This window comes from Mauremys reevesii, linkage group 11 (genome assembly GCF_016161935.1).
Source record: "Mauremys reevesii isolate NIE-2019 linkage group 11, ASM1616193v1, whole genome shotgun sequence".
Lineage (NCBI taxonomy): Eukaryota > Metazoa > Chordata > Testudines > Geoemydidae > Mauremys > Mauremys reevesii.
Genome location: NC_052633.1, coordinates 17,780,977 through 17,808,300, shown reverse-complemented (window position 1 = coordinate 17,808,300; position 27,324 = coordinate 17,780,977). Strand labels below are relative to the sequence as shown.

Below are 27,324 nucleotides of genomic sequence, written 5' to 3'. Positions count from 1 at the left end.
CAGAAACCAGTGATACAGACCCACTCTCTGCTGTATTGATGTCTGTAGCTGTATTGCAAATGGAAATCCATCCCTGTCATCATAGTACAGCAAGCGCTCCCTGACAATAGGATCCATACTGCACTCAACCTGGAAAAATTGTTTTGTTGCAAGAATTGATCGGGTTAGAACTTTTTCCAAAATGACTTAACATAAAATGTGGTGAGTTTGTTCTGGCAGCACTGACGTGGGCAGGCTGGGTCCCTCCTGCTGTGTAGTCTTTCTTTTATCGTTATTCAGGAACCCATAGAGGATGAAGCCTTTTGCATATTTTCATCTACTCACTAATTATTCGTGCTAGGGCTGTTTTGAGGTTTGACGCTACAGTATAGAAAGGAAAACCAATCACTGCTTATTAGTGTTTGTTTTCATCTGTAGTAATTTCAGCATAGACTTCAGTTGTACATCCGTGCTTGCCTTTTTCTCCACCCCAGAGTAACCATGTGTCCCTGAATAAAGGAATGTCCCTTTTCCTCAATATCTATCCCAGTGTCCCTGTCTGTTTTACAAAAAACAGACTTCTCCTCCACTTTATGTAAACCCCATCAAACTCTGGCCATCTGAAGGAGCCATAAGCTAGCTGAGCCAATGAAATTGACAGCAGGCTAGCTGAGAGCACGTGTGCCTCACTGACCAGGTCTGTTATATGTCAACACCGTGAGATACCCTCCATGAGACCGCCCCAGTGAAATCTCCCATTCACATAGTAACAGATCCATGTGGAATCAAAGACTCTGAATCCTGGCCCTGCTATGAGTGGTGAGCCTACAGGCTGGTCAGCCTCCACCCTCTACCATGAGGCTACTGACCTGGCTGGGCCAGCATGTGAATGAGAGACAAAGAATGTGTGTGGTGTAATGAGAGAATGAGGGGGGTAGAAAAGCAGAGAAGACTGAAGGGTACAGAGAGAGCAGGATTGGGTAGAGGAGAGAAATAGGAAAAAGCCAAAAGAAAAAACAAAACATAGGAGGTATGAGAACAGAAAGCCCAGGTGGTTTGAGGAACTTAATAGGAACAAAGAAATAAAAAGGAAACAGAAGAAATACAGTAAGAGGCAGACAAATTAAATAAATAAATAAATGTAGCCTTATCTGCAGAAGATTCAGTAAATGGCTGGGGGCTAGAGGACTTGGAGAAAACAGTAGAGAGGACACAGAAAACTACTGTTCTTTCACCCACCTGTTACCCACCTGTTACTGACAGGTTATTCGGAAAGAGGGAGGGTGACCTGGGAGTGGGGGGAGGAAGAGAGGAGTGTTCCATGGCTGAGGAAGTGCGAGAGGAAAAATTGAACACACTTTCCTCTTTTCCACCCCTCCCTCCTGCCAGCTGCCAAAACCTTGGTGTGCGCACCTCAAGGACACCCATCAAAGCTGGCTGCTGCATCGTCCCTCCCCACCACAAGATGCATCTTGGTTTTTCATACTGAAATATATTTTCTAATGAAGCAAAATAAAAATCCGCAGGTACATATTCCAGTTGGTTGCACATATCTGGAAAGAATGGATCAACCGGATGTACAGCAATGCATTAATATCTCAATGGGGTTTAGTCGTCTTATTTCCAGGGCTATGTATCTTTCAGGGCCCTTCCAAATTTTCTCCAAAACCTCTTCTTTTCTCATCTCCAGGCCTTTGACTATTTGTCCTGCACACACTGTTTATGTGTTTTTGGCCACAGTCATCACCAATGTTTAACCACATTAAGTATTTTCCTACCTCTTCTTCTTTCTGTAGACTAACTGTATTTATCAAGTATGGGGAAATGCTACTATACTTCAGATACAGTGACAGTGGGTAAATGTTGACTTTTACAGGTGTGATACATGCTCCTGCCTTGCATCTTTTCCTGCATCACACACTTCCATAAGTACAGTACCATTACTCCAGGGTATTCTCCATACTACAGTCAGCACGCTGCTGTCATTCTTCTCTTTGTCTTTAATTATGCCATCTTAAAGAGGAACTGAACATTTAACAGAAGTTGCACATTCATGGAACTTTATTGTATTTTTGATTCAGGAGTAAATATTGAATCGTTGAAGTTTGGGTTCGAAATTTACCTGAATATGTTTTCCCATTCCTATTCCCCCACAGATTACACAATGGCACTGATTAGCAGAAGCGTTTTGTAATACCACTTAAGGCTTTATCACAGTGGAGCACTGCCAGTAATAGTCTTTAATTCACTTATATGTACCAATCCATCTCTGTCAGATTTCTATTAATTTCTTCCCTGTTTTACTCTGTCCCTAGCCCCTATATAATGAGGCATGAGGTATTCCGTTTATGGGAAAATATATATATATATATATATATATATATATATTTTAAATCTCAATTGTTTTTGCTCCTGCTTTGCAAACAACTGTGCCATCTTCACATTTATTTCACGTTTAATCCACTTTTCACAAGTTAATTTATTTAGAAGAATATGTGTCAGTCAAGAGGCCAAAGAGGCAATAATATTTTTATTGCCTAATTTAGATGAAAAGTTTGAAGATTAGGTTAGATATTTAAGCCTGCGTTGTGGTTTTAACACAAACCTTTAGTAGAGATGTATTTCTAAAATATTAGATCTGTGTATGATTGAAACTGTGTTTGTGAACGTATACACAAACAGCACTTATCAGGAATACTTGTGAAAAATTGCACCCTGTTCTGCAATAATCTGTTGTCAGAGTGCAGAATGATAACACGTCTTGTTTACAAAGATGCATGCCAAAGGAATAGAACCTAGAGATTTCTGCTTGCATTGGAGTTCTACTGTCTTGAAATATACATATAGTTTACATTTAGAACAGCTGAGAGATGGTTTTTAAAATTTTGCTTGATGCTTTACTGGTTTGCTGTCATTGCTGGAGTAAATCCAAATGTGGTGTTTGTTTCTTTGTTTCTTTCTAATGATTAGGATTGGTGCAAAACATCAAGAGTTACGGCAAAAGCAGTCAAGAGGGCTTGCTGATTACTCCACGAGCCCTGTAGGTCCACCACCTGATATTGATGATGATGATGATGAGATGGACCCAAATTATGCCAGAGTGAATCACTTCAGAGAGGCTTATCCAGCAGCAAATGTCTACAGGCCATCGTCTCCACCTGTAGCAGAAACCTTTGGATACCCACGGGATGTCCCTTCAGTATCAGGAGAGAGGGAGCATTTGGAAGGACTGTATGCAAAGATAAACAAGCAGCACCATCCACAGACTTCTGCTGACAGGTAATACTACCCAAAGGCTGCAGATCACCTGATTTTTCAATTTCACGTGCGCTTGCATTTTCTGAATAGAAAAAAATGGTTTTACTCTTGATTTACCTCATTTTAACCAAGCACAGCCTTTGCCCCAACCGTACCCCGAAGGGTCTACATAAAGCAGCAGTCAAATAAAAATCATTATAGAAAGGTCCATATTTCACAAACAGAATGAATGAATGCCTGCTCCAATCCAATCCAATTTCTATGCTGCTGAGAGAGTGTTTTTTTTCTCTTTTAGACAGGAAAAGTTCTTATTCTTCAGCAAAACTCTGTTTTTAGATCCCTTTTGGTCCTGATGATCAGCCAGTGCCCATTCATAACGGGGTTTTGTGTGATGGTGTGATATATTGCATATGTTTACAGTTTACATTTCCCCAGCTGTGCGATATTATGCACTTTCAATTAAGTTGGGGAGAGAACTGGGAATCATGGCATTTTATGCAGACTGTAAAGTGTAGCTTCACAAGACTGATTACCTTTCACAGCCTTTCCAATAACCAAGTGAGAAAGAAGGAGCAATTTTTAATCCTTACTGTCAAGCTTCCGGGTTGATAGCATTAAAGAAAGATGGTGAAGTTTTTCTTTGAATTAAAAAGAAAACCCTGTGACTCAGTGATGCAGCCAGCACAGTGAGGTTTCTAAAGCTGGTTACTTCTGGAGTTAGGGAGTATAAGAAATATATGATTTCATTAGTGTCATGGTGTTAATAAATGTACATGGGGTTTTTCTGGCCAGTATGTGACTGTGCAAGGAAGATGGGTGAATGGACACTAGAGGAATTGGGAATATGGGATGCGGGAGCAGTTTAAATATTAGTGAATGAATCTTGTACTATGGCTTGTAATGTGGTTCCTCACTGCCACATTCTATGCTGGATGTGTTTGAGAGGCTGTGTGAGCACAGACATGGAGAGTTTTGAGTTTGTAGAGATACAATACTTTGGATATGTCTTAGCCAGGGCCGGCCCACAATATTTTGGCACCTGAGGCGGGGAGCTCAAATGACGCCCCCATATCTCCTCGCTTGGACCAAAACTTCAAAAGGTCACAATTCTGCCTTCTTCCTGTTTTACTCCTCTCATGGTACTGCTTTGCTACCTACCCCAATAAAGGAGAAGTAACAACTTAATTAAAAATTTTGAACAAGGCATTTTAACAATTAACTTTCAAATGCCTGAACAGCAAATGTAACTTTTCTTGTCTGCATAGTAAACACTGGCATTTTTATCTGTTTGAATAACCAAAGTGATGCCTTCTTGGTTGCAAAGATTTGAACTGCTTCCTGAAGGTCCACAGTCTGGGCCAGCTCATGCTCTATTGAGATGGTTGCAAGGCCAACCAGCCTCTCCTGTGTCATTGTGGAGCGTAGATGTGTTTTTATTAACTTCAGCTTGGAGAAGCTGCGTTCTCCACTGGCAACTGTTACAGGGAGTGTTAGAAGCATGTGCAGAGCAACAAAAGCATTTGGAAAGAGGGTGATCATCTTATATGTGCACATATATTCCAGAACAGCCTTTGGAGTTGATCTTGCTAAAATGTATCTTGAAAGGGCTTTCAGTTGATCACCTAAATCACTCGCATCAATATCGCGCATGTCATCATGTGTCAACACTGTCTCCAGTGCCCTGCATTGCTGGTGTAGATCTTCAGGTATAGTGAGGAGTTTTGGAATATCATACAACATCCCAAATATACTGTTGTGTTCCTTGAGCTGCATGAAATGTTCTTCAACTGACTGTATTGCACGATCTAGCACCTGGTTAAAGAATTCAACTTTGAATTGTTGTTTGGGGTCTCTTATGGGATTATCCTGTGCCTCGTAATCAAAATGTCATCCTCTTCTTCAGTGACTCTTGTATTCTTGAATGGGTGCGAAAATAGCTTCAGTGTGAAGTTCCTCTGTCAACTTCTGTGCACTCTTCAGAACGTTTTGAAATCCCTCATCTGACCGTAAGACTGTAGGTATGCCTTTGCTTTGTCCAGTTGTTCCATCGCTCCAGATAATATCAAGGTCAACACCTTGGAATCTCTTGCTTACAACATTTATTTCAAACAGTATCTCATGCCACAACACTAAGCCACATAGAAATTTGAAGTTATGTATGTTTCTGGTGATTGCATTTCCCTCTGCCACTGTTCTCCCACAAACAGTTCCTGTCATAGCATTATCCTCCATAATGGCAACTATAGCATCATATATCTTCCGAATTTGGTGTTTGATAGGCTTTATTGCCTTCACTCGACTTTCCCATTGTGCGTCACTCAGTGGTTTCAGTGTCAGAGAGGATGTTCCCAGATGTTGCTTCAAATTTGCCATCGATGAGTCGATGCAGAGAAAAATACATAGATGCTTTGAATTACATTAAAAAATTCAGCAGCCTCACTAGAAGCTGATGCTGCATCAATGACCACCAAGTTTAATGAATGAAAACTGCATGGGACAAAAAAAGCTCAAGGGTTTAACTCTGGGATCCGTGTCTGCACTCCTCTGTTCTTTCCTCTCATGTTGGCACCATTATCGTAGCCCTGACCTCTCATGTCAGCTATCGCAATTCCCATATCTTCCAGCTTTTTAAGAAGCACATTTGTCATAACAGCTCCTGTAGTATCATCAATGTCAATAAATTCTAGAAAATGCTCTCTGAGAGTCACCATTGCAGGGACATTTTCACTAGGTTCTGTTGTTGTTGTTCCAAAAGGCACCATTAAAGTCATTTGTTCCATATGGCTGATGTCAGGGGTGCAGTCCAGAATAACAGAGTAATATCTTGCTGACTTCAGATCTGCCGCAATCTTCTGTTTGACTTTTGTTGCCAGTAACTGTAGGATCTCATTTTGAATTGTTTTTCCAAGTTAGTGGTGTGTGTACATTTCTTGGGTGGTGACTCTTCTCAGACGCTCCTGGAGTACAGCATCAAACTCAGCCATCAGCTCCACAATTTTAGGGAAGTTTCCATTGTTTGGCACATACAGCTGATCTGAAGTGCCACGCAGTGCTAGGTTTTGGGTAGTAAGCATTCTCACAATGGCAATGAGCCTTTTCAAAACATTTTGCCAGTAAAGAGTCACTAATGCAATCTTCTCTTGATGCTGATCATCTGTGGTGGCCTTTAACCTTAGTCTCATCTCAAGCTCTTTCCACCTATGGAATGCTCTCTGGTGATTTGCTGCCTTCTCATGGCATGCCAGATTTCTAGCCAGATTTTTCCAGTCCTTTGTTCCTGTAGAACCCAATGTGACTGGAACATTAGACTGGAAGAGTTTGCAACAAAAACAGTATGCAGCATTCTGGGTTTTTGAGTACATAAGCCACTTTGTCACCATTGGGGATTTCACGCCAGTAATGTGTTGGATGGAAACTTCTATTTTCATTGTCTTTGGGGAACATGAAGTTTTTCCACTTGCTGTGGCCCATGCACTACAAGGAAGTCCCTCAGGCTACTGCTCAAGTAGGTCCACAGTCCTGGGTCATCTAGACTTAAGGAACTAAACTCCAGCAGCAGCGGTTTCTTGTGCCTCCACCACACGCTTCTCTGACCTACATTTTTCTTCAGGAATATGCATGGTTACATCCATTTGAGATGGAGATATGGACGCTGCAGTAGCTGCTAGGTCACCTGCACTCTGACTAACTGGAAGATCAGGCATCTCCTCACCAGTCACATCCTCACTAGGGTGACCAGACAGCAAAATCGGGACTGGGGATAGAGAGTAATAGGAGCCTATATAAGAAAAAGAGACAAAAATCGGGACTGTCCCTATAAAATCGGACATCTGGTCACCCTAATCCTCACTGGGGCTGGAAGGGTCACCATGAACATTTGTGTCTGTGTATCCCAGGAGAGCTCCTTCCTGCTTAGATAGAAAAGCTTCCTTTGCTTTCTCTCTTTTTCTGAATGCTGCCCCAGAGGGGTGTTTTCTTCTTTCACTTATGACTGCTGTTCTGTGCCAGCTATAGTGGCTCTCAACACTCAATTGAAGGGGAAAAATAAGCAGGTTGGTAGCAGGGCCTGAGTGAGGGAAGATATCAGCATCTTAAGGGCCTAACTGGCTCCTACTACTTCAGTTGACTGCCTGTTCTCCTCAAGCGGGTTCAGGGAAGCAGCAGGAAACAGGAGGCTCCCTGAGAAGCTGGTGTTAATCAGTCCAGGCTCCTGAGGGTGCTAGAGAGGTACATAAGAAGCTCCTCCTCCTCTCTCCCTGCAGCTCCTGTGGCTTTCTGTTATTCCCTCTCACCTTTTCTCCTGCCTGCCTGTTATGTCTCTTGTGCCCTCTTTCCTCTAGCACAGCACTCCACCATCTCTGTGCATCTAGAGCAGAGAGAATACATATGCACCAGCAGCAGACACAATGTTCTACACTCTGGGTCCTAGTGCGCCCCCCCCCCCCCCCCACACACACACAGTCTTGCACCTGAGGCAGCTGCCTCAGTTCACCTCATGGTAAGGCCAGCCCTGGTCTTAGGATCATTGAGATACAGATCATCAGAAGTTTGTGACATGAACAGAAATGTAAATGCTTAGCAGGGAATATGCCAAATTCTCTTTCTCATTCATCTGAATACAGTATAGGAGAAAGCTCTCAATCAGATAGTCAAGAAGGGGATAGCTGCCATACAAAGGAGAGGCAGCTAATTGTCATCTCCCCTTCCGTACCATCAAACCCCCCCCCCCCCCGCATGCATAGGAGCCAGTTATGTCAACTCTATGCTAAATGTAGAGGATTTGAAATCCAGATCCAAATCTGAAATTTCTCACATTCAAACATACTTAGATTAGACCCATTATTAGGTGTGTTGCTAGATGCGCAAGACCTAATTAGGGGTGTAGAGTTCTGTTACAGAGTTCCATTTTAACAGGACCATTTTGTACAATTCCCATTGAAACTGAAGTTGTGGTATGTATCGCTTTCATGTGAAAGTGAAAAGGAATGTACAAGTCTCTCCCATGAACATGTAGGTTTTGGCTGGATAGAGTGTGTCTTACCACTAAATGTAGACTTTGTTTGCTATTGTGATAAGATTGAGCTGCAAACTCTGATCCAAGTCCAGGTCTGGTTGCAGCTGGGATTTTAGCATGAACTCATCTCTAATTCCGAGCCACACAAGCAACACTTACTGGAAAACTAAAACCAAAACTTGAACAGGAAAACCCCAACTTAAAAAAAAAATTGATGATGAGGTGAGGCAGAGGTAGCCCTGGGTTAGCCTGGTCTCCCTGGGCTGCTTCATTATCAACTTGCTAGCAAGAAAATCTTAGTTGAATCTGGGGCTTGTAGAGCCTGTTTGGCCATATTGGAGAAACTGGAATTCCTGTTAGGTTGCCTTTGCCAGTATTAAATCTATCTTTCCTCTCTCTCAAAGACAAAAGTTTGTTTGTATTCACCGTTAGAGTTGTGCCAAACCTGAATAAACGGATATGAATTTATAGAATGGTTTGTGACATCTAAACCAACAGTTATTGAAAATACTGACAACTGGAGGCAAGGAAATCCTGCCAGTGTGGGGTACTGAGAGGAGATGGAGCTGTGGAAAGAAAAACTACATTAATTACCAAACAAATCTATCTTAGGTCAGGTGGGAAAACGACCTCATCTGCATCAGAACAATGGGGAGGTGGATAATGGATGCTTATTAGCCAAACAAAAGTTATTTTGCTTTTATCAGTGTTCATGGAATAGTTCATGTTTTGCTAGGTTTCCCTCTGTGTGTGTCTCATGATTTTTTGCTGTTAATTTTTCTTCAGAATACGGTGTTTTTTCCCTCCCTCTGAATCACAGCTGGTGATATAGTGTGTGGGGACTTGAGTAGTGACTAAAGTTTAAAAAAAAAAATCTTTCTTTTTTTGGTTTCAGCAGAGCGTAGATGATCTCATTTTAGTCTGGGAATTCCAGTTATGTGTCATTGCCAGAGAGAATTAAAACTCATCAGTTGAATCAAGCAATCAAATTTTTTTTAAATGTATTATCATTTTTATGACTTTTATAAAATTATAAGGCCACTTATAATGAGAGAATCTCTGTGGCCAGATAAGTGCTACTAATAGCTGATATATAATTAACTGCCTTTCCCTTCACCCACTAAAAACACATCATGATCTGAATTTATTCGTTTACTATAGTGTCCCACTCATAGGTTGTCCCATACCAACCTGGGAACCCTCTACAGTGCAAAATGCAGGCTGCAGTGCTGTACGCATGTGCTGAGATTATTACTCAGGTGATTAGGAAGAACATGATTAACCCCTGCTATGTAAATGCGTACATCTGGGGCAGGTTCCTCTTGTACTTCCAACATGCATAGTTACATCCCTTCTACCTAAAACTCCATCTGTAATTTCAGTTTTGCATAGTTTTCTTTTCTTCTTGTTTTAAACTGCTATGTAGCATTCCTGTGCACTGTTAAACAGTTGGTGCATTTCTTCTCAGTGACGGCTGCATTGCAGTGAAGGTGAAGTAATCCTGTGTATATTTTGCCAAGATCTTTGAGATGAGAGGTGCTATAGAAATTTAAGTGGTTCTTCTTCATGAATGTAGCCAAAAGCATTAGTATGATCAGTGCACTCCGGGAATCCTAAGAACTGACATAAGTTAAAAATAGAAACACATTAACTTGAAAAAAATCACACTTATTTCTTTGTCAATCAGCATTTTTCTGTTTATTTCTAATCACCCTCAATTTTCAGAAATGCAGCCTCTTGTATGTATCCAAGGCTATGCCTTTTAATAGTGCAAACTTTCTGTGAGAAAGTAGAGGAGGAAGGACTTCGGTATCAAAAAGCCATATAGTTGTCTCTTCAGAGGACACAGTCCATTCACAACCATGTAGTGTAAAATTTTCAGAAGTGTCGAAGGGCTTGTCTCCATAGGAAAAACCACCAGTGACCAGGAGGCGAACCCTTAAGTTTTCCTTTACCTGATGAGAAAATGTCTTAGCCATTAGAAAGTTCACTCCTCTTTATAGTCCAATAAACCTTTGCAATGTATTCTTCTGAAATGTATCCCCACATAAAGCTCCTTTTCCCAGCTAGGTGTGGGTGCCATTCTGTCTGGTTGTGGTGGGGTGCTCAACTCACCCCTAGGCTGGCACTTCCTCCTAGTCATTCTGAGAAATAGCTCCTGAGGTGGATGCAGTGGCATGCTGCCTCCCTCTCTCTGGGTCTGCAGGCCCTCTCTTACTCCATGAGTTGCTGCTGCCTCTTCATGACTCAGCCCTCCAGCCAGGTCCCTGTACATGTTTTCCCCTTCTGGGATATCAAAATCTTCCTTCAGCAGGCAGGGGAGGCTCTAGACATTTCGCCGCCCCAAGCACGGCGGCATGCCTCAGGGGGCGCTCTGCTGGTCGCCGGGAGGGCGGCATGCAGCTCCAGTGGACCTCCCGCAGGCGTGCCTGCGGAGGGTCTGCTGGTTCCGTGGTCCGCTGGTCCCGCGGCTTTGGTGGACCTCCCGCAGGTGTGCCTGCGGGAGGTCCACTGGAGCCGCGGGACCAGCGGACCCTCCACAGGCACGCCTGCGGGAGGTCAACTAGAGCCGCCTGCCGCCCTCCCGGCGACCGGCAGAGCGCCCCCCGCAGCATGCCGCCCCAAGCACGAGCTTAGCCTGCTGGGGCCTGGAGCCGCCCCTGTCAGCAGTCCTAGGACGTTGTCCCATTCAGTGCCTCGGTGCCACTCCCTCACTGGCTGGCAGGGGAATCTGGGCCCACCCTGTGCTCCGGGTTTCAGCTCAAGCAGCCTCTAGACAGCAGTCAGGGTCTGTTTCCTTTTAGGCCTTTCCCTGAGCCCCTTTCCTTACTGTCTGGCACTCCACCATCTCTGGGTTTGCTGGCTTCACCACTCCCTTCTCCCAGGGAGCAGCTGTAGGCTACATGTCTCTGCAGCCTCCAAAGGCTAGGACTATAACAGGGTTTAAAAGAGAACTAGATAAATTCATGGAGGTTAAGTCCATTGATGGCTATTAGCCAGGACAGGTAAGGAATGGTGTCCCTAGCCTCTCTTTGTCAGAGGGTGGAGAAGGATGGCAGGAGAGAGATCACTTGATCATTACCTGTTAGGTTCACTCCCTCTGGGGCACCTGGCATTGGCCACTATCGGTAGACAGGATACTGAGCTAGATGGACCTTTGGTCTGACCCAGTATGGCCGTTCTAATGAAACACTCCTCCCAGGCAGTGACTGCAGCATACTTCCCTACTGCCCCCTTCAGCAACCGAATTCCTGGCTTTATAAATCCAGCACAGCTCATTTCTTCTCAGCTGGGCTCCCTCCTTCAGTCAAGGGATTACTCAAGCCACCTGATTCCTGTCAGCTGTGGCCTGTCTGGTTAATTGGCCACCTTCTTAGCCTACATTAACCCTTTCCAGGCAAGTGTGGGGTGTAGACCCCCATCACACTGGTACAGACTCCAGGCTGTTTTTTCTGCTGTTGGTAATGTTTGTAATACAAATTATCTCTTCCTGCAACTTCTGATATAAATGACTAGCCCATTAACCAGATATGTCCAAATTCAGAGGAGTTAGCCTCTTTCCTTTGTCTGGAGAAAGCCTGTTTATCAACACCCCCCTAACATACCTGGGGGAGTTTAAACAATTTTAGTCAGAGACTGTAAAGCATAATAGCAGTGAGTATCCATAAATCCACACACAACATTGTCTCACACATTTCACAATGCAGTATTTTGTGGCACATATGTTACTGAAAGGAATAGTGAGTCACACATCTCTTTACAGTGCTTACTCATCTTGGCTGTCTCATAATATTGCTAACTTCTGCCATAGCACAACCTAGGTGTCACCGTGCCTCAGTGGGTCACAGCTGAGGATGCCAGATTTAGGACAAATTGCTGAGAAATAGAGCAGACTTACCCTAAATTGGTGGTTATTCTTCCATAAGATATACCAAACCAGTAACAAAAGTAAACTTCTGTCTCACCACACTGGCTAACAAGAAGTCAGAAATGCAGTATCCCTAGGTATCCCAGTCCTTGTTTCACTGCCCAGATACTAGACTCAATGATGAGTGGTTATTTAAAACCAATTTCATCAACCAAAGGGTTCTTATGATCCCAAAGGACCATCTACATACCCAGGTCAATATATAATTTAGATCTTACTCAATAATCATGCTGTTGCCAGTCCTTTAGTATCTAATATCCAAAGGTTTATTTATAAGAGAAAAGAAAGAAGAGAGAGTTAAAATGGTCAAAGGAATCAAATACATACAATCATTGCAAAGTTCTTGGATCAGGTTTGTAGCAATGATGGAATAAACTGCTGATTTATAATGTCTCTGGTAACATCCAAAAGATTAGAAGGTCCTCAGTCCATTGGTCATAATACTGCTGTTAGTGTAAGTCCATAATCCAGAGATCAGAGCCGGAAAGAGGCAAAATGGAGATGCTTTCAGGGCCTTCTATACTTTCTCCCATGTGGAGGGAAAACTCTCAGGCTGAGTTTGTGGAAAAGTACATGCACAAGATGGAGTTCATGGTCACATGAGCAAGTCACATGTCCTTGCATGCTTCGATGACTCAGGAGTAGCCATTACCCATATTCAGGCTGAAGTATTCTCATATTCAGGAAGGCCCATCCAGTGGGGATAAGCTTTTCCATGGCCCATTGTGTTTGTTGATGGGCCATCAACTTGAATGGTCTATTCACAATGTGCTGCCTAGACTAGATGTAAACTAACCACCTTGTGTGTTTCCACAGGAGCAAACACATTTGAAACACGGGTATATAGTCAATATTCATAACTTTCAATACAAAAATGATTTACACATACAATAGTCATCAAATCATAACTTTTCCAATGACACCTTATGACATACTTTGTACAAGATTTGTTCCAATTGTATAACAATGGTAGCAACAATGATATACATGGTCATACTTTAATCAGGTGTCATACCATAGCCAAAAAGTGATATATTCCACATTCCTATCCCTTAGGTGACATGCATGGTGCATGCTGCAACCCCATTTCACACTTTAAAAAAGCAATTTCCTCTTTTTCCTTTAAAACATTGTGATGTAAAAGATTTATGAAACACTTGCTATATCTCAGGAATGGTGCTAAAGAAGAACAAATCGCTCAGTGTGTTTGCTCAGCCCCGTAGTATGCATTTTAAAGTATGCCAAATTCATTGCCAAATATAGTTCTTAATTTATTTATGCTACTTATCTTTGGAAATTTCAAAGTGCTAGTCCGAGGAAAATGAGTACAGTTTTTCTTTACATAACATGAATAACTTTGAAGCTGCATCTGCCGCAGATTAAAATTCACTATTTTATTTATCTAGCAGTAAAGTCTAAAGCCATAGTCAGAACCAACGTTCCTCTGTGGTAGGTACTAAGATGGTCACTGCCTGGAAGAGCTTACAATAATACATACATTCTTACTGTAAGCCATCCACTGGTGAGCAGACCTAATATCTCCTGGGACTGGTCACAAATCCAGCCAAGGACATCCTGAGTGCTTGGTTTGCATTTGGATCATCCTACTTATTGACAGATGTGTAAAATCTTATATACTGTAATCCAGCAACTCCCTAGGAACTGCCCTGCTACAGATGCTGATGAGCCTCAGTTAGTGCAGCTGTGATAAGCATTCATGTATATCGGATTTTTTTTCCCTCCAGATCCACCTTTTCTTATGTGATAATACTGCCTGGTATCATTCTGTGATAACTCTGCCTATTGACTGTTAACCCCACATCCTTTCTCTTTTTTTGCAGTCCTTGGACACATATGCAAAAGGCATATGTATGTCTGAACATCTGCCCTCACTTGTGCTGGAGGATGGTGTTGCCAGTTTCTTAAATGTATAAATAAAAGCAAAAGTTGAGATCTTCCATACAGCTTGAATGGTATATGGCCCTGCATGTCTCTCTTCCATTGCTGATTTTTCTGGCTGAGGGCAAAAGGTCCCAATTTCTGTCTTGTGCAGGAGGTTGTTTGACAAAAAGCTGGTTTTTGTACCTTTAACAAGCAGCAGAATAATCTGAGTATTAACTTTTCTCTGCACATTAAGTCTTTTTTAAAATGGCCATTTAATTTTAAATGCTAATATGTATGTGGTTAATTAAGAAGCCAAAATTGACTATAGGGTTGGTGAGCTCTAAGAAAGAGAGAGGGAGATCATTACGCTACTGCTCATGGATAGCTATTTGTGTACCAGCTGATAATGTGCAAAATTAAGATTTCGTAAGTGGCATTTTAAATGAATGGTTAATGGCTGAAGATTAATTAAACAGTCAGAGCTGTTCAAAAAAGAAGCTGTTAAAATCTTGTTTATAGGCCAGTCACTTGCATATTGAAAGTGCAAACCTCTAATAGCTTGTGGTATTTCCATTTAGCAGGCTAGCAATTTAACTAAGCAGTTCTTCTTGAACAGGAAAATCTACCTTAGTAGATGTGCTGTAAGGAAATACGTTTTTTTCTACATTTTTTTCATACTTAATAGCTGCACAATGGGAACATGAACAGAGAAATACATATCCTCTGGGATGCTGGTAACCCTAAATAAAAATACCAAATCTAATTCTAATTAAAAAGTGGAGAAAATGATTAAAACTCTCATGTAATTTTATTTTCCCGCTAGTTTCCAGTGGTCTGTAGCTCTCAGCTAGAGCTGGCCGGAAAATGATTTTCCTGTCCCGCAAGACAGTTTGAGATTTCAGAAATGTTCCTGTTCCACATCAGGACAAAACCGAGACCTTTTGAAGCTTTTTGTGAAAAATAAGAGAAAATGAGCCCCAAAATGAAATGAGCTCGGTAGTTCAGGCACTCACTCGGGATGTTCAAGACCAAGGCTCAGCTCCTGGCTGATGTGAAGCAAGAACTTTAATGGGGTCTCTCACGTCGGGGTCACCAGTGTTGTCAGAGCGGTACCGGTGTGGTGCTCTGCTTTCTCCTTGTTGATTTCACTAGGCTGCGTGTGTGAGTTCCCTCTGTGTGCTGCCCCAGCTCTGCAGATAGCTGACACAGCAGACCCGACAAAAATCCCCAATGACCACAGAGTCCAGTAAGATGCAAAGCCACGTCGGCTAGGTTTATTGCGACCTCGGACACAATTGCAGTTCCCTGTAGGTTTCTTAGCCTAACTCAGGGCATACTACGAGAAAGTGCCTCTTGGCAAGGACCCGGCTTAGTGGCGGGACTTTCCACTCCCCCTACGGCCGGACAAAGACACCTCCCCAGGGATGCATTCTTATACACAGATACAAACAAGTTACACATCACACCTGACGTATTAAGGTACAACCTCTCTACGTAGCAAGTTACAACCCTTCTACGTATTAAGGCACCGCCTTCTACCTTGTACATGTTGGTTCGAACAAAACAACTCTATCCATCATTTTACCCTTTTGCCCCTGTCATTGGGATGGGTCGGCCTGTCCTTTTATTATCTATGGAATGTTTCAGTATAGTGTGTTCTAGTGCTGTGTTTATGCTAGGTGAATGCAGCATCAGCCCTTTCCGTGCCAGCTTCTGTGAGCAGGGCCTACCTCTGGCTCACAGCTTAACTTTGCTTTATGTTAGCAAAGTCTTGACCATTACTTTAGTTCAGGCCTCAGGCCTCATACTGGGCCTTTATCAGGGCCTGCACTTACTACACAGCCCTGGGGAGGGTCCTAGCCACAGGCTATTGGCTAGTCTAGTATGGGTCTCTTTCAGTCTCTCTCCTGCTGGAGCTGTTCCACTTTGTATAAAAAATTGGGCCAGAGAAAGAGAGAGGGGCTGATTCTATAACCCAGCAGTCTGGGTACTCGCCTGGGATGTTGGAGACTCAGATTTAAGTCCCTGTTCCAGTGTATATTTAATTATTTAAAAATTGAACCGCTCCAACAGGAATGTTATCTACCCAGAATAGCCAGTAGTCTGGTGGGTAGGGCTCTCTCCTGGGATGTGAGAGATCAAGATTCAAATCCTTGGTCTGAATCAGGCAGAGTCGGGAGCTGAACCTGGCTCTTCCACATTATTTGAGTTCCTGAACCACTGGACTGTTGGCTATTCTGGGGAGAGGAGGTGTCTCTCTCTCACTCTTGTTTTGTCCAGAAATTGCATCCTTAACCTTTCCTGATGAAAGTTTAATCAAAACTGAGAGACTCCTGCAAAAATTTTGATTTCGGTGAATTGAAAATTCACAGTCATCTCTATTCTCAACTAATACTGGGAGGGATTCTCTCACCCCTTTCCTCCTCTTGGAGTCAATGGGAATTGTTGCCTCATTGGCCCAATGAACTAGCCAATTTGCAGGACTTACAGGATTGTTTCCATTAGGGAGAGACATTGATGATACAAGTTACATATATTCTTTGGTACAATCCTGTTTGTTTACAAAGACTGTTCACAGAGTCTTGTTTCCCTGAAGACAGTAGATACAAACAGCAGATAGTGCCTTACTCAAAATTTCCACGTCTGTGTCTCCTGTCACTTATGTGCCAAAGCAACCCTGGCTCTCTGCTCCCTCTAAAGGCCATGGCCACAATTGTTAGTCTCGCTGTCTGATGCCTTTTTATTGGTTGTGCAGAGGAGAGGGGGAAGTAGACACAACATTATTTTGCTGGCCCGCCCCAAAATTCTAGCTGTGTTTAAGACAGCACAGAGATCAAGGCCAATAAATATGGAGAAGTGGTTCCTAGACTTGGCAAGGAAGAGTGACGTCCGTGGACATGGATTGAGTGGTTTTGAATGAGAGAAAGTTGAAGTACCAAGAAAAGAGAACACAATAATTAAACTACATCTTTAAAGAAAAAGTTTTACCTGTATGCAGTTCTGGGTGGGACATTGACTGCTAGGTATATCTTCACTTTCAGAGTTGACTCAGGCTCTTATTTGGGTCTCACTCCCAACTCTTCTCCTGTCCACACATAAAAATCTCTGACCCATGTTTAGTAATGCTTTCAATCTGAGCTAGCTAGCTTGACTGGGGGTATAGGCTTAAGCTTGAGTGAGGACACCACATGCTAAATAACTCGAGTGCTGATAGTCCTCCATTGTTTTCGCACAGTTCCCCGCTATGCGCCCAGAATAACAGACAAGTTCTCCCACGATTCATTGGGAAAGAATTATAGAGCAATTCACCTTACTGCAGCACAAAGAACCAAGGAATCTACACTCAAGTGAGCGAAGCACCAGTATGGAACACAGTGTCGTCTTTGCAGTGTGGCTGCTAACCTGGGTGCACAGACCTGGATGCCAATCACTTGAGTTAACTCTGAAGTGGAGACATACCCCTAGGTGTCTATAAGTAGGTAGAGTTCTTGCTCTATACTGAGCAGAACAGACAGATACTGGATTTACAATAGTGCAAACTTATCCCCTTCTTGGGGCTTGCATTTATTGTTAACTTAAATAATAACAAAACATAAACTTCAGCCTAAGCTTTCTCCCCAGCTTGGCTGTTCTCTAGGATTTTCCCCGCAGAACCAATCAGTCCCAGCCCATAGTTTCCTCTGCCTCAGAGAATCAGTCAAATCCTTTTATATCCTGGGATAGAACTAATAGGATCCACCTGATCAGAACTCGGAGTGAGTCAACAAAAATAACACTGCATCTTTATGCAGGGTCAAGTGTGTGACATTAGGAGAGATCAATAGAAAAGCCTTATTATTCCTAAGCAGAGTCCAGGACCCTGATAATGTCAAGATGTAATTGATGGAAAGACAAGCAAAGACTGAGTAACAACACTGCAGTAGTATTGATGGCAAATATAGACATCAGGAAAAAACTGGATCCTGTAGTCACTAGAAAAAACAAGAATCCATCTTGTTTTAAAAATGTAGTCATTACTATATGTTACTAACAAAAATATTTGGATGACTGGAGAGATATGGAAGAACTGGGTAGAGGCAAGATTCACTATAAAAAGAGAAAAATTGTGATTTTGCCTGGCAGTTGTGCAGTGCATGCACTTGATGATAGACTTAGAAACGTTATTTTTCGACCAGTGATCATGATGTCATTGATACAGCCAGTAGTCCAAAGGGTCACAGCAAACTTTGAGAGGCAGTGTGGTATCATTCTCTTATTTCTTCATCAGCTCAGGCACACTATTCATGTTAGAAGTGATAAATGAGCAGCTACTCTGGTAAAGACTCTGAACTCTTTGACTGCTTACATCTACAAAGGGAAGCCTGGCACAATATGGCAACCAAAGTAAGTGCTGCTGAGGGGCTTGACTCACTAACAGATTCACTGCCAGGTGTGACATTCTGCAGCAGATTTGTTGTTGACATTGGTTGTCCAATAGAATTTTGGCCATTGTACAGAGACTGACACTGGGACTGCTACAGAAAGAAAAATAACTTATTTGTAACCATAGTCTGGATTGTATCCCAGAGAAAGCAAGGCCTCTTGTGAGGACACAGGGACATGGGAAAGTCATATTGCTTCAGCTAACCCAGCGGTAAGTATCTTTATATCACTACACATCCTAGATGTCTGGAGTCCATTTTTAGAGACCAACAGAGAGCACTCACATGAAACATTTTGTGCTGTCCAGTTACCTACAAAACAGGTGGCTGCCTCTGTTTGTCACTCCTTCAAGCTGAAGGAGAAAAACTCTTAAATTAATATGAAAAAGATTTTAAAAAAAAATGTAAAAAGAAAAGCGAACCAACTTTAGAAACTTCTGGAATGGTTTGACTGCAACTGTGGAAAAAAACAAGCTCATCCAGTCTTTGGCTCATTTCCTTCCTACCTCCCATCTCTCCTCTGATCATCCCTTCTTTTTCCTGCAGGCCGGCAAGGCTCTTCTCCACAGAATAGCAGTCAGATGTTGTGTTTGCATTGGAAGAATCCGTACTCTTCCCTCCCAATTCAGGGTGGAGGGTGCACGACTTCTCTTGATTTGTAGGGAAGATGTGGGGTGGGAGCAAGAGAATCATGAGGAAAGGAGGGCTAATGGAGCAAGGAAGGGCCAAACAAGTGTTTTAACTTTTTAAACACTCATTTGACAGTCCATTTTTATGGTCGATTTTCTTTGTTCATTTAAAATTTCAATTTTAAATTAAAATGTTCAGTGTAGTAATAACTTGAGGGTGTTTCCTATCAATGTGGTATTAACTAAAGTAGATCCTTCAGCCTCAGAGTTTATCTACCATAAACACGTCTGCCTTGGGCCTTAGAGTTGTATTCAGCCCATTATTACCTCATAAATGGGAATCAGCCTCAGATAATCATTATGGAATCTGCATAAAATCCATGAAAAACAAATAATGAGTCTGAGGACAGTCTAGAAGTTTATAGTCTAGGACACAAGCATAGTGTGAGTGTGTAAATAAACTTTAGGGGTTTAAAGAAAATCTTCAAAACAGAATAACCTGGTGAGTTTTGTGCAGCGTTGTTATTGCCCAGCTAGAAAATGTACAGCTTTGATGGAGGGGTGAAAGCACATTCTATTTTTTGGGGCTATTTTCTGTGTCTGAGTTGCTGTAATGCTCAATAATTGTCTGAAAGGGCTGCTTTAATTGAGCACTTGTATGCAGTAAGTGTGCTGCTAACCAGGGAACCTGAAGTGCTTCTGCTCTGTTCTCAGGTAATGATAGAGGAAGCTTGTTGCAATGCAAGTCCTTGCTTTACAAATCAGCAGCTACTTCCATAATAATGTGACAGGGGTATGGGTTAGTGTAGGAAGGCTTGGGGAACAGCATTAAATCAGCAAAGCGCCTGTTCCTAATTGTTATTGATTGTTAAGTACACAAATTACAGGCAGATGGTCTGCAGTCTCTCACCTGAAGAAAATTGTTGTTTTCTTTCTTTGAAATTTTCAGTTATTGCTATCCCTGGTTTGAAAAAATACAAAAGACAGTTGCTTTATGTTTTATACGGTGTTTATGCAGCTGCTTCAGAAAAGGGAGAATAAAGGGGGTGGGTTGATCTTTTCCTTCTTTTCTCTGTAAATGCCACTGTCTACATCAGTGTTGATGCTTTGACCTCCTTGCTGCATAGCTTGAAAAGTCTTGTGCACCTTACCAACACATTCTGACTCCACAGCTTAACAGGCAGAAATCTAAGATTCATTCTGGAGCACCACTGCCAACTTACCAGTTCTTTACCAATGATGTACAGCATCTCAGTCTATCTCCACCAAACCCAGTTCATCCAGACTAAATATTCCCATTTATACCACGTGTGTCCATGTGACAAGCAATATTTATTTTATATCTTTGATCATTTAACCTGCACTCTGCCCACTAATTCATCTCTATTAGGACTACTTCTAATATGGCAAACCTCTGTACAGCTTCTAACCGCTGTATTTTTTTTTAAATAATTTCACACAAAGATGTATTTTCCTTTCTCTCTAGCTGTGAAAATCTATCTCCTCCCATGGATGCAAGACTAACAGTATTCAATTCTTGGCTAGTGAAAGGATTGAGGTGTCATATCTTCTGAATGCTTTATTCCACTGGAGAGTGTTTGCAGTAACAAAGCATTTTAATCTAGTCCTGTTTTTTTTCCATAATGTATTATAGCACATGGCAACACCACTACAGTTAAAGTTGTGTCAAGTTCTGTATAAAGGTTGACCTTTCTAAGGCCTCTCAAATCAACATGCTTAGTTGGATTACTTTGAAATTTGGTGTACCTCAGGAGAGTGCAGCATAGGATTTCTGACTCAAATTTGGGGTCATTTGAGGTATAGGTCGCAGAGATATATGACCTGGAAAAAATAGCCATTTTTCAGAATGTTTGTAGTTGAGTTTTTTGTTTTAGTTTTTCCTCCGAGCTAGGGATCAAACTATTGATGTTATGCAGGTAAAAATGGTTTCAGTCTGTTGAGTTTTCCCCAACATAGTGCATGGCACCTCCTAAATCTTTGCGGCACTCAAATTGAGAATGGCATTTAAGAACATGTTCACTACTACGCTTACATAGATGTGCAATCTGGAAGGATTACGATGTGCATTCACCAATAAAGAGAAAACAGAGAGAGGGTTTCTAGGCAGCCACTTTATGCTTGCCTGGGTAGTTCAAGGGAATGTGCTGATGCCAGTGCATCAGTGAACACCCCACCACTGATGTTTCTAGTCTGAACCTCTGCACACCTGTGTACTAAAGATTTATTAAGTCACGTTGCTTGCTACAAATTGTCTTAGTTATAATGTAGAAGCTCATAATAGAGCTCAGACTAAATATATATCCCAAATCAAAAAGACCAAAAGAATACCACCGTGGCTAAACAGCACAGTAACGGAGGTCATTAGAAGCAAAAAGGCATCCTTTAAAATTTGGAAACCAGATACTATTAAGGAAAATAGGAAGGAGCGCAAACCTGGCAAGTAAATTGAAAAGAGTTAGGGCTTGTCTACATTAGCAATTAACAGTGCTGCAACTTTCTGGCTCAGGGGCATGAAAAAACACACCCCTGAGTGCTGCAACATTTGTATTAAAACAAATACAAGGAAGTTCTTCTTCACGCAGCGCACAGTCAACTTGTGGAACTCCTTGCCTGAGGAGGTTGTGAAGGCTAGGACTATAACAGCCTTTAAAAGAGAACTGCATAAATTCATGGTGGTAAGTCCATTAATGGCTAGTAGCCAGGATAAGAACATAAGAAAGGCCGTACCGGGTCAGACCAAAGGTCCATCTAGCCCAGTATCTGTCTACCGACAGTGGCCAATGCCAGGTGCCCCTGAGGGAGTGAACGTAACAGGCAATGATCAAGTGATCTCTCTCCTGCCATCTATCTCCATCCTCTGACGAACAGAGGGTAGGGACAACATTCTTACCCATCCTGGCTAATAGCCATTTATGGACTTAGCCACCATGAATTTATCCAGTCCCCTTTTAAACATTGTTATAGTCCTAGCCTTCACAACCTCCTCAGGTAAGGAGTTCCACAAGTTGACTGTGCGCTGCGTGAAGAAGAACTTCCTTTTATTTGTTTTAAACCTGCTGCCTATTAATTTCATTTGGTGACCCCTAGTTCTTGTATTATGGGAATAAGTAAATAACTTTTCCTTATCCACTTTCTCAACATCACTCATGATTTTATATACCTCTATCATATCCCCCCTTAGTCTCCTCTTTTCCAAACTGAAGAGTCCTAGCCAGGATGGGTAAGGAATGGTGTCCCTAGCCTCGGTTTGTCAGAGGGTGGAGATGGATGGCAGGAGAGAGATCACTTGATCATTACCTGTTAGGTTCACTCCCTCTGGGGCACCTGGCATTGGCCACTGTCGGTAGACAGATACTGGGCTAGATGGACCTTTGGTCTGACCCGGTACGGCCTTTCTTATGTTCTTATGCAAGTTTCAGTGCTGTAAGGTGCCAGTGTAGACAGTGCGCCAGGGCCGGCTCCAGGATTTTTGCTGCCCCAAGCGGCGGGGTGGGGGGAAGCCGTGATCACGATCGGTGGCACTTCGGTGGCAGCTCCACTGCGCCACTTTCTTTGTTGGCGGCACTTCGGCGGCAGCTCCTTCCCTCCGAGAGGGACCGAGGGACCCGCCACTGACAAACCCGGATGTGCCGCCCCTTCCCCTTGGCCACCCCAAGTGCCTGCTTGCTGCGCTGGTGCCTGGAGCCGGCCCTGACCAGTGCTCATGAGGTGGTTTGGTTTTAAGAGCGCTGCGATCACACAAGGCACGTTAAAGCGCTGCCAGTGTAGACTAGCCCTCAGAGAAGCAACTTGCCAAAGACTCAAAAACTAATAACAACTTTTTTTTAAGTACATCAGAAGCAGGAATCTAGTTGGGCCACTAGATGACAAAGGTGTTAAAGGAGCACTCAAGGAAAACAAGGTAATTGTAGAGAAGCTAAATGAATTGTTTTGCATTAGTCTTCACTGCAAAGGATGCGGGGGAGATATCCCCATCAGAGCTATTCTTTTTGGGTGACAATTCTGAGGTACTGTCCCAAATTGATGTGTCAGTAGAAGAAGTTTTCGAACAAATCGATAAATTAAACAGTAATCAGCCACCAGAAGCAGATGGTATTCACCCAAGAGTTCAGATGATACTCAAATATGAAATTGCAAAGCTGCTACCTGTAGTATGTAACTTATCATTGAAATCAGCCTCTGGGTGACTAGGCAGCAAAATGGCAGATGAAATGCAACACTGATAAGTGCAAAGTAATGCACACTGGAAAAAATAATCCCGACTATCCAGATACAATGATAGGTTCTAAATAAGCTGTTACCACCCAAGAAAGGGATCTTGGAATCACCCTGGCTAAGTTCTCTGAAAAATTCTGCTCAGAGCACAGCAGCAGTCAAAAAGGCTAACAGAATATTAGCAACTATTAGGAAAGGGATAGACAATAAGACAGAAAATATCATAATGACACTATACAAATCCATGGTGTGCCCACTTAGATGAACACGATTTGTTGAGGAACAGTTAACATGGCTTCTGTAAAGGGAAACCATGCCTCACTGATTTATTAGAATTCTTTGAGGAGGTCAACTAACGTGGATAAGGGTGATCCAGAGGATCTAGTGTTCTTAGACTTTCAGAGAGCTCTTAACAAGATCCCTCACGGAAGACACTTAAGCAAAATAAGAGGGAAGGTCCGCTCATGAATCAATAACTGGTTAAAAGATAGGAAACAAAGGGTAGGAATAAATAGCCAGTTTTCAGAATGGAAAGAAGTAAATAGTGGTATCCCCAGGAGTCTGTCCTGGGACCAGTGCCATTCAGATGTTCAGAAATGATCTGGAAAAAGGGATCAGCAGTGAGGTGACAAAATTTGCAGACAATACAAAATTAGTCAAGATAGTTAAGTCCAAAGCAGACTGCAAAAAGTTGCAAAGGGGTCTCGCAAAACTGGGTGAGTGGGCAACAAAATGGCAGATGAAATTCAGTCTTGATAAATGCAAAGTAAAGCACCTTGGAATACAAAATCCCAGATATACATACAAAATGATGTAAATAGTGCCAAGGAAAAATGTTTCTATTAAAAAAAACTTCAGAATATATTTTCTGTAAAGTGTGACATGACATAAAATACATGACATAAGGTTTGTTGGCACTTGTTTGGGATGACCTAACTCACTTGTTGTTTCACCATTTGTTTGATTCTAATACTTAGAGTTTATGTAGCACTTTACATCTTAAAAGCAATGTACAAAACATTAATTTCCCCACCAACTCTGCCGGATAAGTGAGAAGACGATAGTGAGCCTGATTCAGCAATATGCATTGGTGTAAAACTGGAGTAATGCAGTAGTGAATCTGGACTGGTATAATTTGCTTTAATAGAGTAGTTCTTTAAAATGCTCAGAAAATCAACCTGTTGATTTAAATGTAATATATATGAATACATGTATACTGAGAAGAAATGTGATAATCCAGTGTCAGAATGCAGGTAGGCATCTTTATAAATTTAGTTAATAAATATTATAGACAGTAAACGTAATCACAGCAGTATAAGGTATGGTAAAAGGAATTACCACACTACATAACCACATACAGTAACGTGTGAAATCATTATTGATTTCATTCTCTGTTGCCTTATTTCAGCTAAGATAGCATGCTGGTGCTTAAAGATGTGTATCTTTGAAAATCAGCAGGTCTGATTTTCCAGAATACACAGAAATTTGTATCCAATATCAGAGGCAAAAATGATCCATTAAACCTGACATTTGAAAAAATCGCAAATTATGTCCGTGTTACCTTTATCTAGTCCAGATGTTGTAGGTTTCCTTTGTGCAGCCTGAAATGCAAATAATTGTTGCCTATGGACTCTCATTGTCTGTTGTGAAGGCTGAATCCTAAAACAAAATCCTGACCTCATTGAAGTAAATGACAAAACTCCTGTTGATTACGATGGAAGGATCAGCATTTCACCCCTAGTCCCTGGGATCATTAGTTTCACAGCCAGATTATTGTAACCTGAGCTTTTTTTTTTTTTTGCCATATTCCTGCAGGGCTGTTTTTTGTTAACTGTATTTTTTACCTTTTGACCTGTTCTTTTAAAGTCATGCTATTGGGGAAAATGAGTTTTACATTGTTTTCAAAGTTTAGAACTAGTAATACAGAGAAAATTCATAACAAATTGTCTGCAACATTAATTGGACTAGACTATAGCATTTAAAGTAACCTGCTCTATCGTCCATTTACCTCCTATGTGAAATGAAAAGTCTATTTTGATCTGAACTGTCACAGATAATTTCTGCACATAAAACACATCCAGGGACAGCTTTCAAATGGAGTTGTCACTTCTTGTTTAGTGGGCAGGGGACTCTCTATTGTTGTCAAACCCTCTTTGCAAAAGCATCACTAACACACTGATATGCACAGTTATGTGTAAGAGGGGAAATGGTTGCACAGCCCTGTGAAACAAGAACCTTGTGTGTATTGGATTCTCCATTACTGTTGTAGATGCTAGTATCCTCCGGTGTCGGACAAATGTTTTTAAAGTGTTTTACAAAAGCGATGGAGACTAAGAAAATCTAGTTAAGCGTGAATAGAGTAATAGGTCTTTATTCAGTAAAATATTTTTCCTTGGTAGTGATTTACAGTATGAACAGTATGTTATGCATTGGAGGATGTCAGCTTGAGGAATGCACTAATCAAAAATAAGAAAGTTTTTAAAAAACAAAACAAAAAAAAAAAACTTTGGGCAGAGTATGTTTGATTTCGTATGCATCCGTCTTTGTGAATCGTTTCCCTTTCATGAGATGTAATAATAATGAATAGTACTTCTGTAGAGAGATTTTGTCATTTTAGGATCTGAACACAATTAACAAATGTTACAGTAGTCACTCAACTCCCTTTTGAGGTAAGTAAATATAATTTTTCTGTCTCCTGACTTCTGTTCCAATCAGGAGCGGCTCTAGACATTTCGCCGCCCCAAGCACGGCGGCATGCAGCAGGGGGCGCTATGCCGACCGCCGGGAGGGCGGCAGGCAGGTCCAGTGGACCTCCCGCAGGCGTGCCTGTGGAGAGCCGCTGGACCCGCGGCTTTGGTGGACCTTCCACAGGCACGCCTGCGGGAGGTCCACCGGAGCCGCCTGCCGCCCTCCCTGCGGCCGGCATAGCGCCCCCCCGTGGCATGCCGCCCCAAGCACGCGCTTGGCGTGCTGGGGCCTGGAGCCGCCCCTGGTTCCAATCCATCATTTATGGGCTTTGCCTCCTCTAAACTGATCTCTGAGACAATCCATAGTCTAGGTGAAAATGCTCAGTTTCATAGGAGTAAGAGTGTAGTCTGTGAACAGCATTAATCTGGATTTGAGGGATTGTGGTGGTGTATCACGGGCTTTAGACAACAGCCAAGTGAAGGAAGCACATATGACTGGTACACTGTATCTTACACTGGCTAGCCGTACATTTCTGGATCTTTTTCAATGTGTCAGTCCTGATCTTTAAATCCTTTGATGGGCTAGGTCCATGCTGGCTCAGAGACCACCTGTGTGCGTGTCTCTGTCCCTCTGTGTGCGCCTTCATAGCAGCTATGATTAAACAAGATGACAATCTCCAAGCAAGTTATCCAAGAGCATTTTAGACAAAAGGCCCTCCTTGGCTATGGAAGTACCCCCAACTGGAGATCAGGATGAGTCTGCATATTAAGCATGCTATGGAATTCATCTCTTTATGGAAGCTTTCCTGCAATAGCAGACTGAGATAACTTGTTGCTGATCTTTTGGGAAATGACTGACAGCATAAGAAACAAGGGAAGAGTTGAACTGGGTTTGTTCTATTCCAGACACACAGTTCATTGTGAATCTCACGGCTTGTCTTCAGTGCAGTGTTAGCTTGAAGTATATCTCAAGTGTTGCCCCTAACCCGACTCCCGTACCCGCACACAAATCTCTAGCACAAGTGATGCTTTCAACTCGAGCTACTGACCCGTCTGCTGATGCTCCAGCTAGCAATGCAGTGAGAGCTCAGCTACTCTGTCATTGTCATTGACTTCCACAGGACCAATATGTCACCCATAATCGTGTTACAGATTTTTAAGAATTCCTAAGAAAGCACATTGAGCGCATATCTGAATTCTAAAATCTACTATCCAAGCATATATTCCTGCCAAGAAGCAATGAAGAGATGCAGATAAGAACTCTAGGAAGCTAGTTTCAAACCTGCTG

At 42.3% G+C, this 27,324-nt stretch overlaps 1 protein-coding gene across 8 annotated transcripts in view; it reads left to right on the top strand.

Moving 5' to 3' along the window:
• Nucleotides 1-27,324, top strand: part of PARD3B (par-3 family cell polarity regulator beta) — a 645,413-nt gene that overhangs the window by 535,479 nt on the left and 82,610 nt on the right. For 7 of the 8 annotated variants that reach the window (XM_039494273.1, XM_039494274.1, XM_039494277.1 and 4 more), the window contains one exon: nt 2,950-3,258. In XM_039494273.1, coding sequence (XP_039350207.1) covers nt 2,950-3,258 — 309 coding nt within the window. Of the gene's footprint in view, nt 1-2,949; nt 3,259-14,020; nt 14,138-27,324 lie in introns of those variants that run through there. The other variant, XM_039494279.1, reaches the window with a different exon arrangement.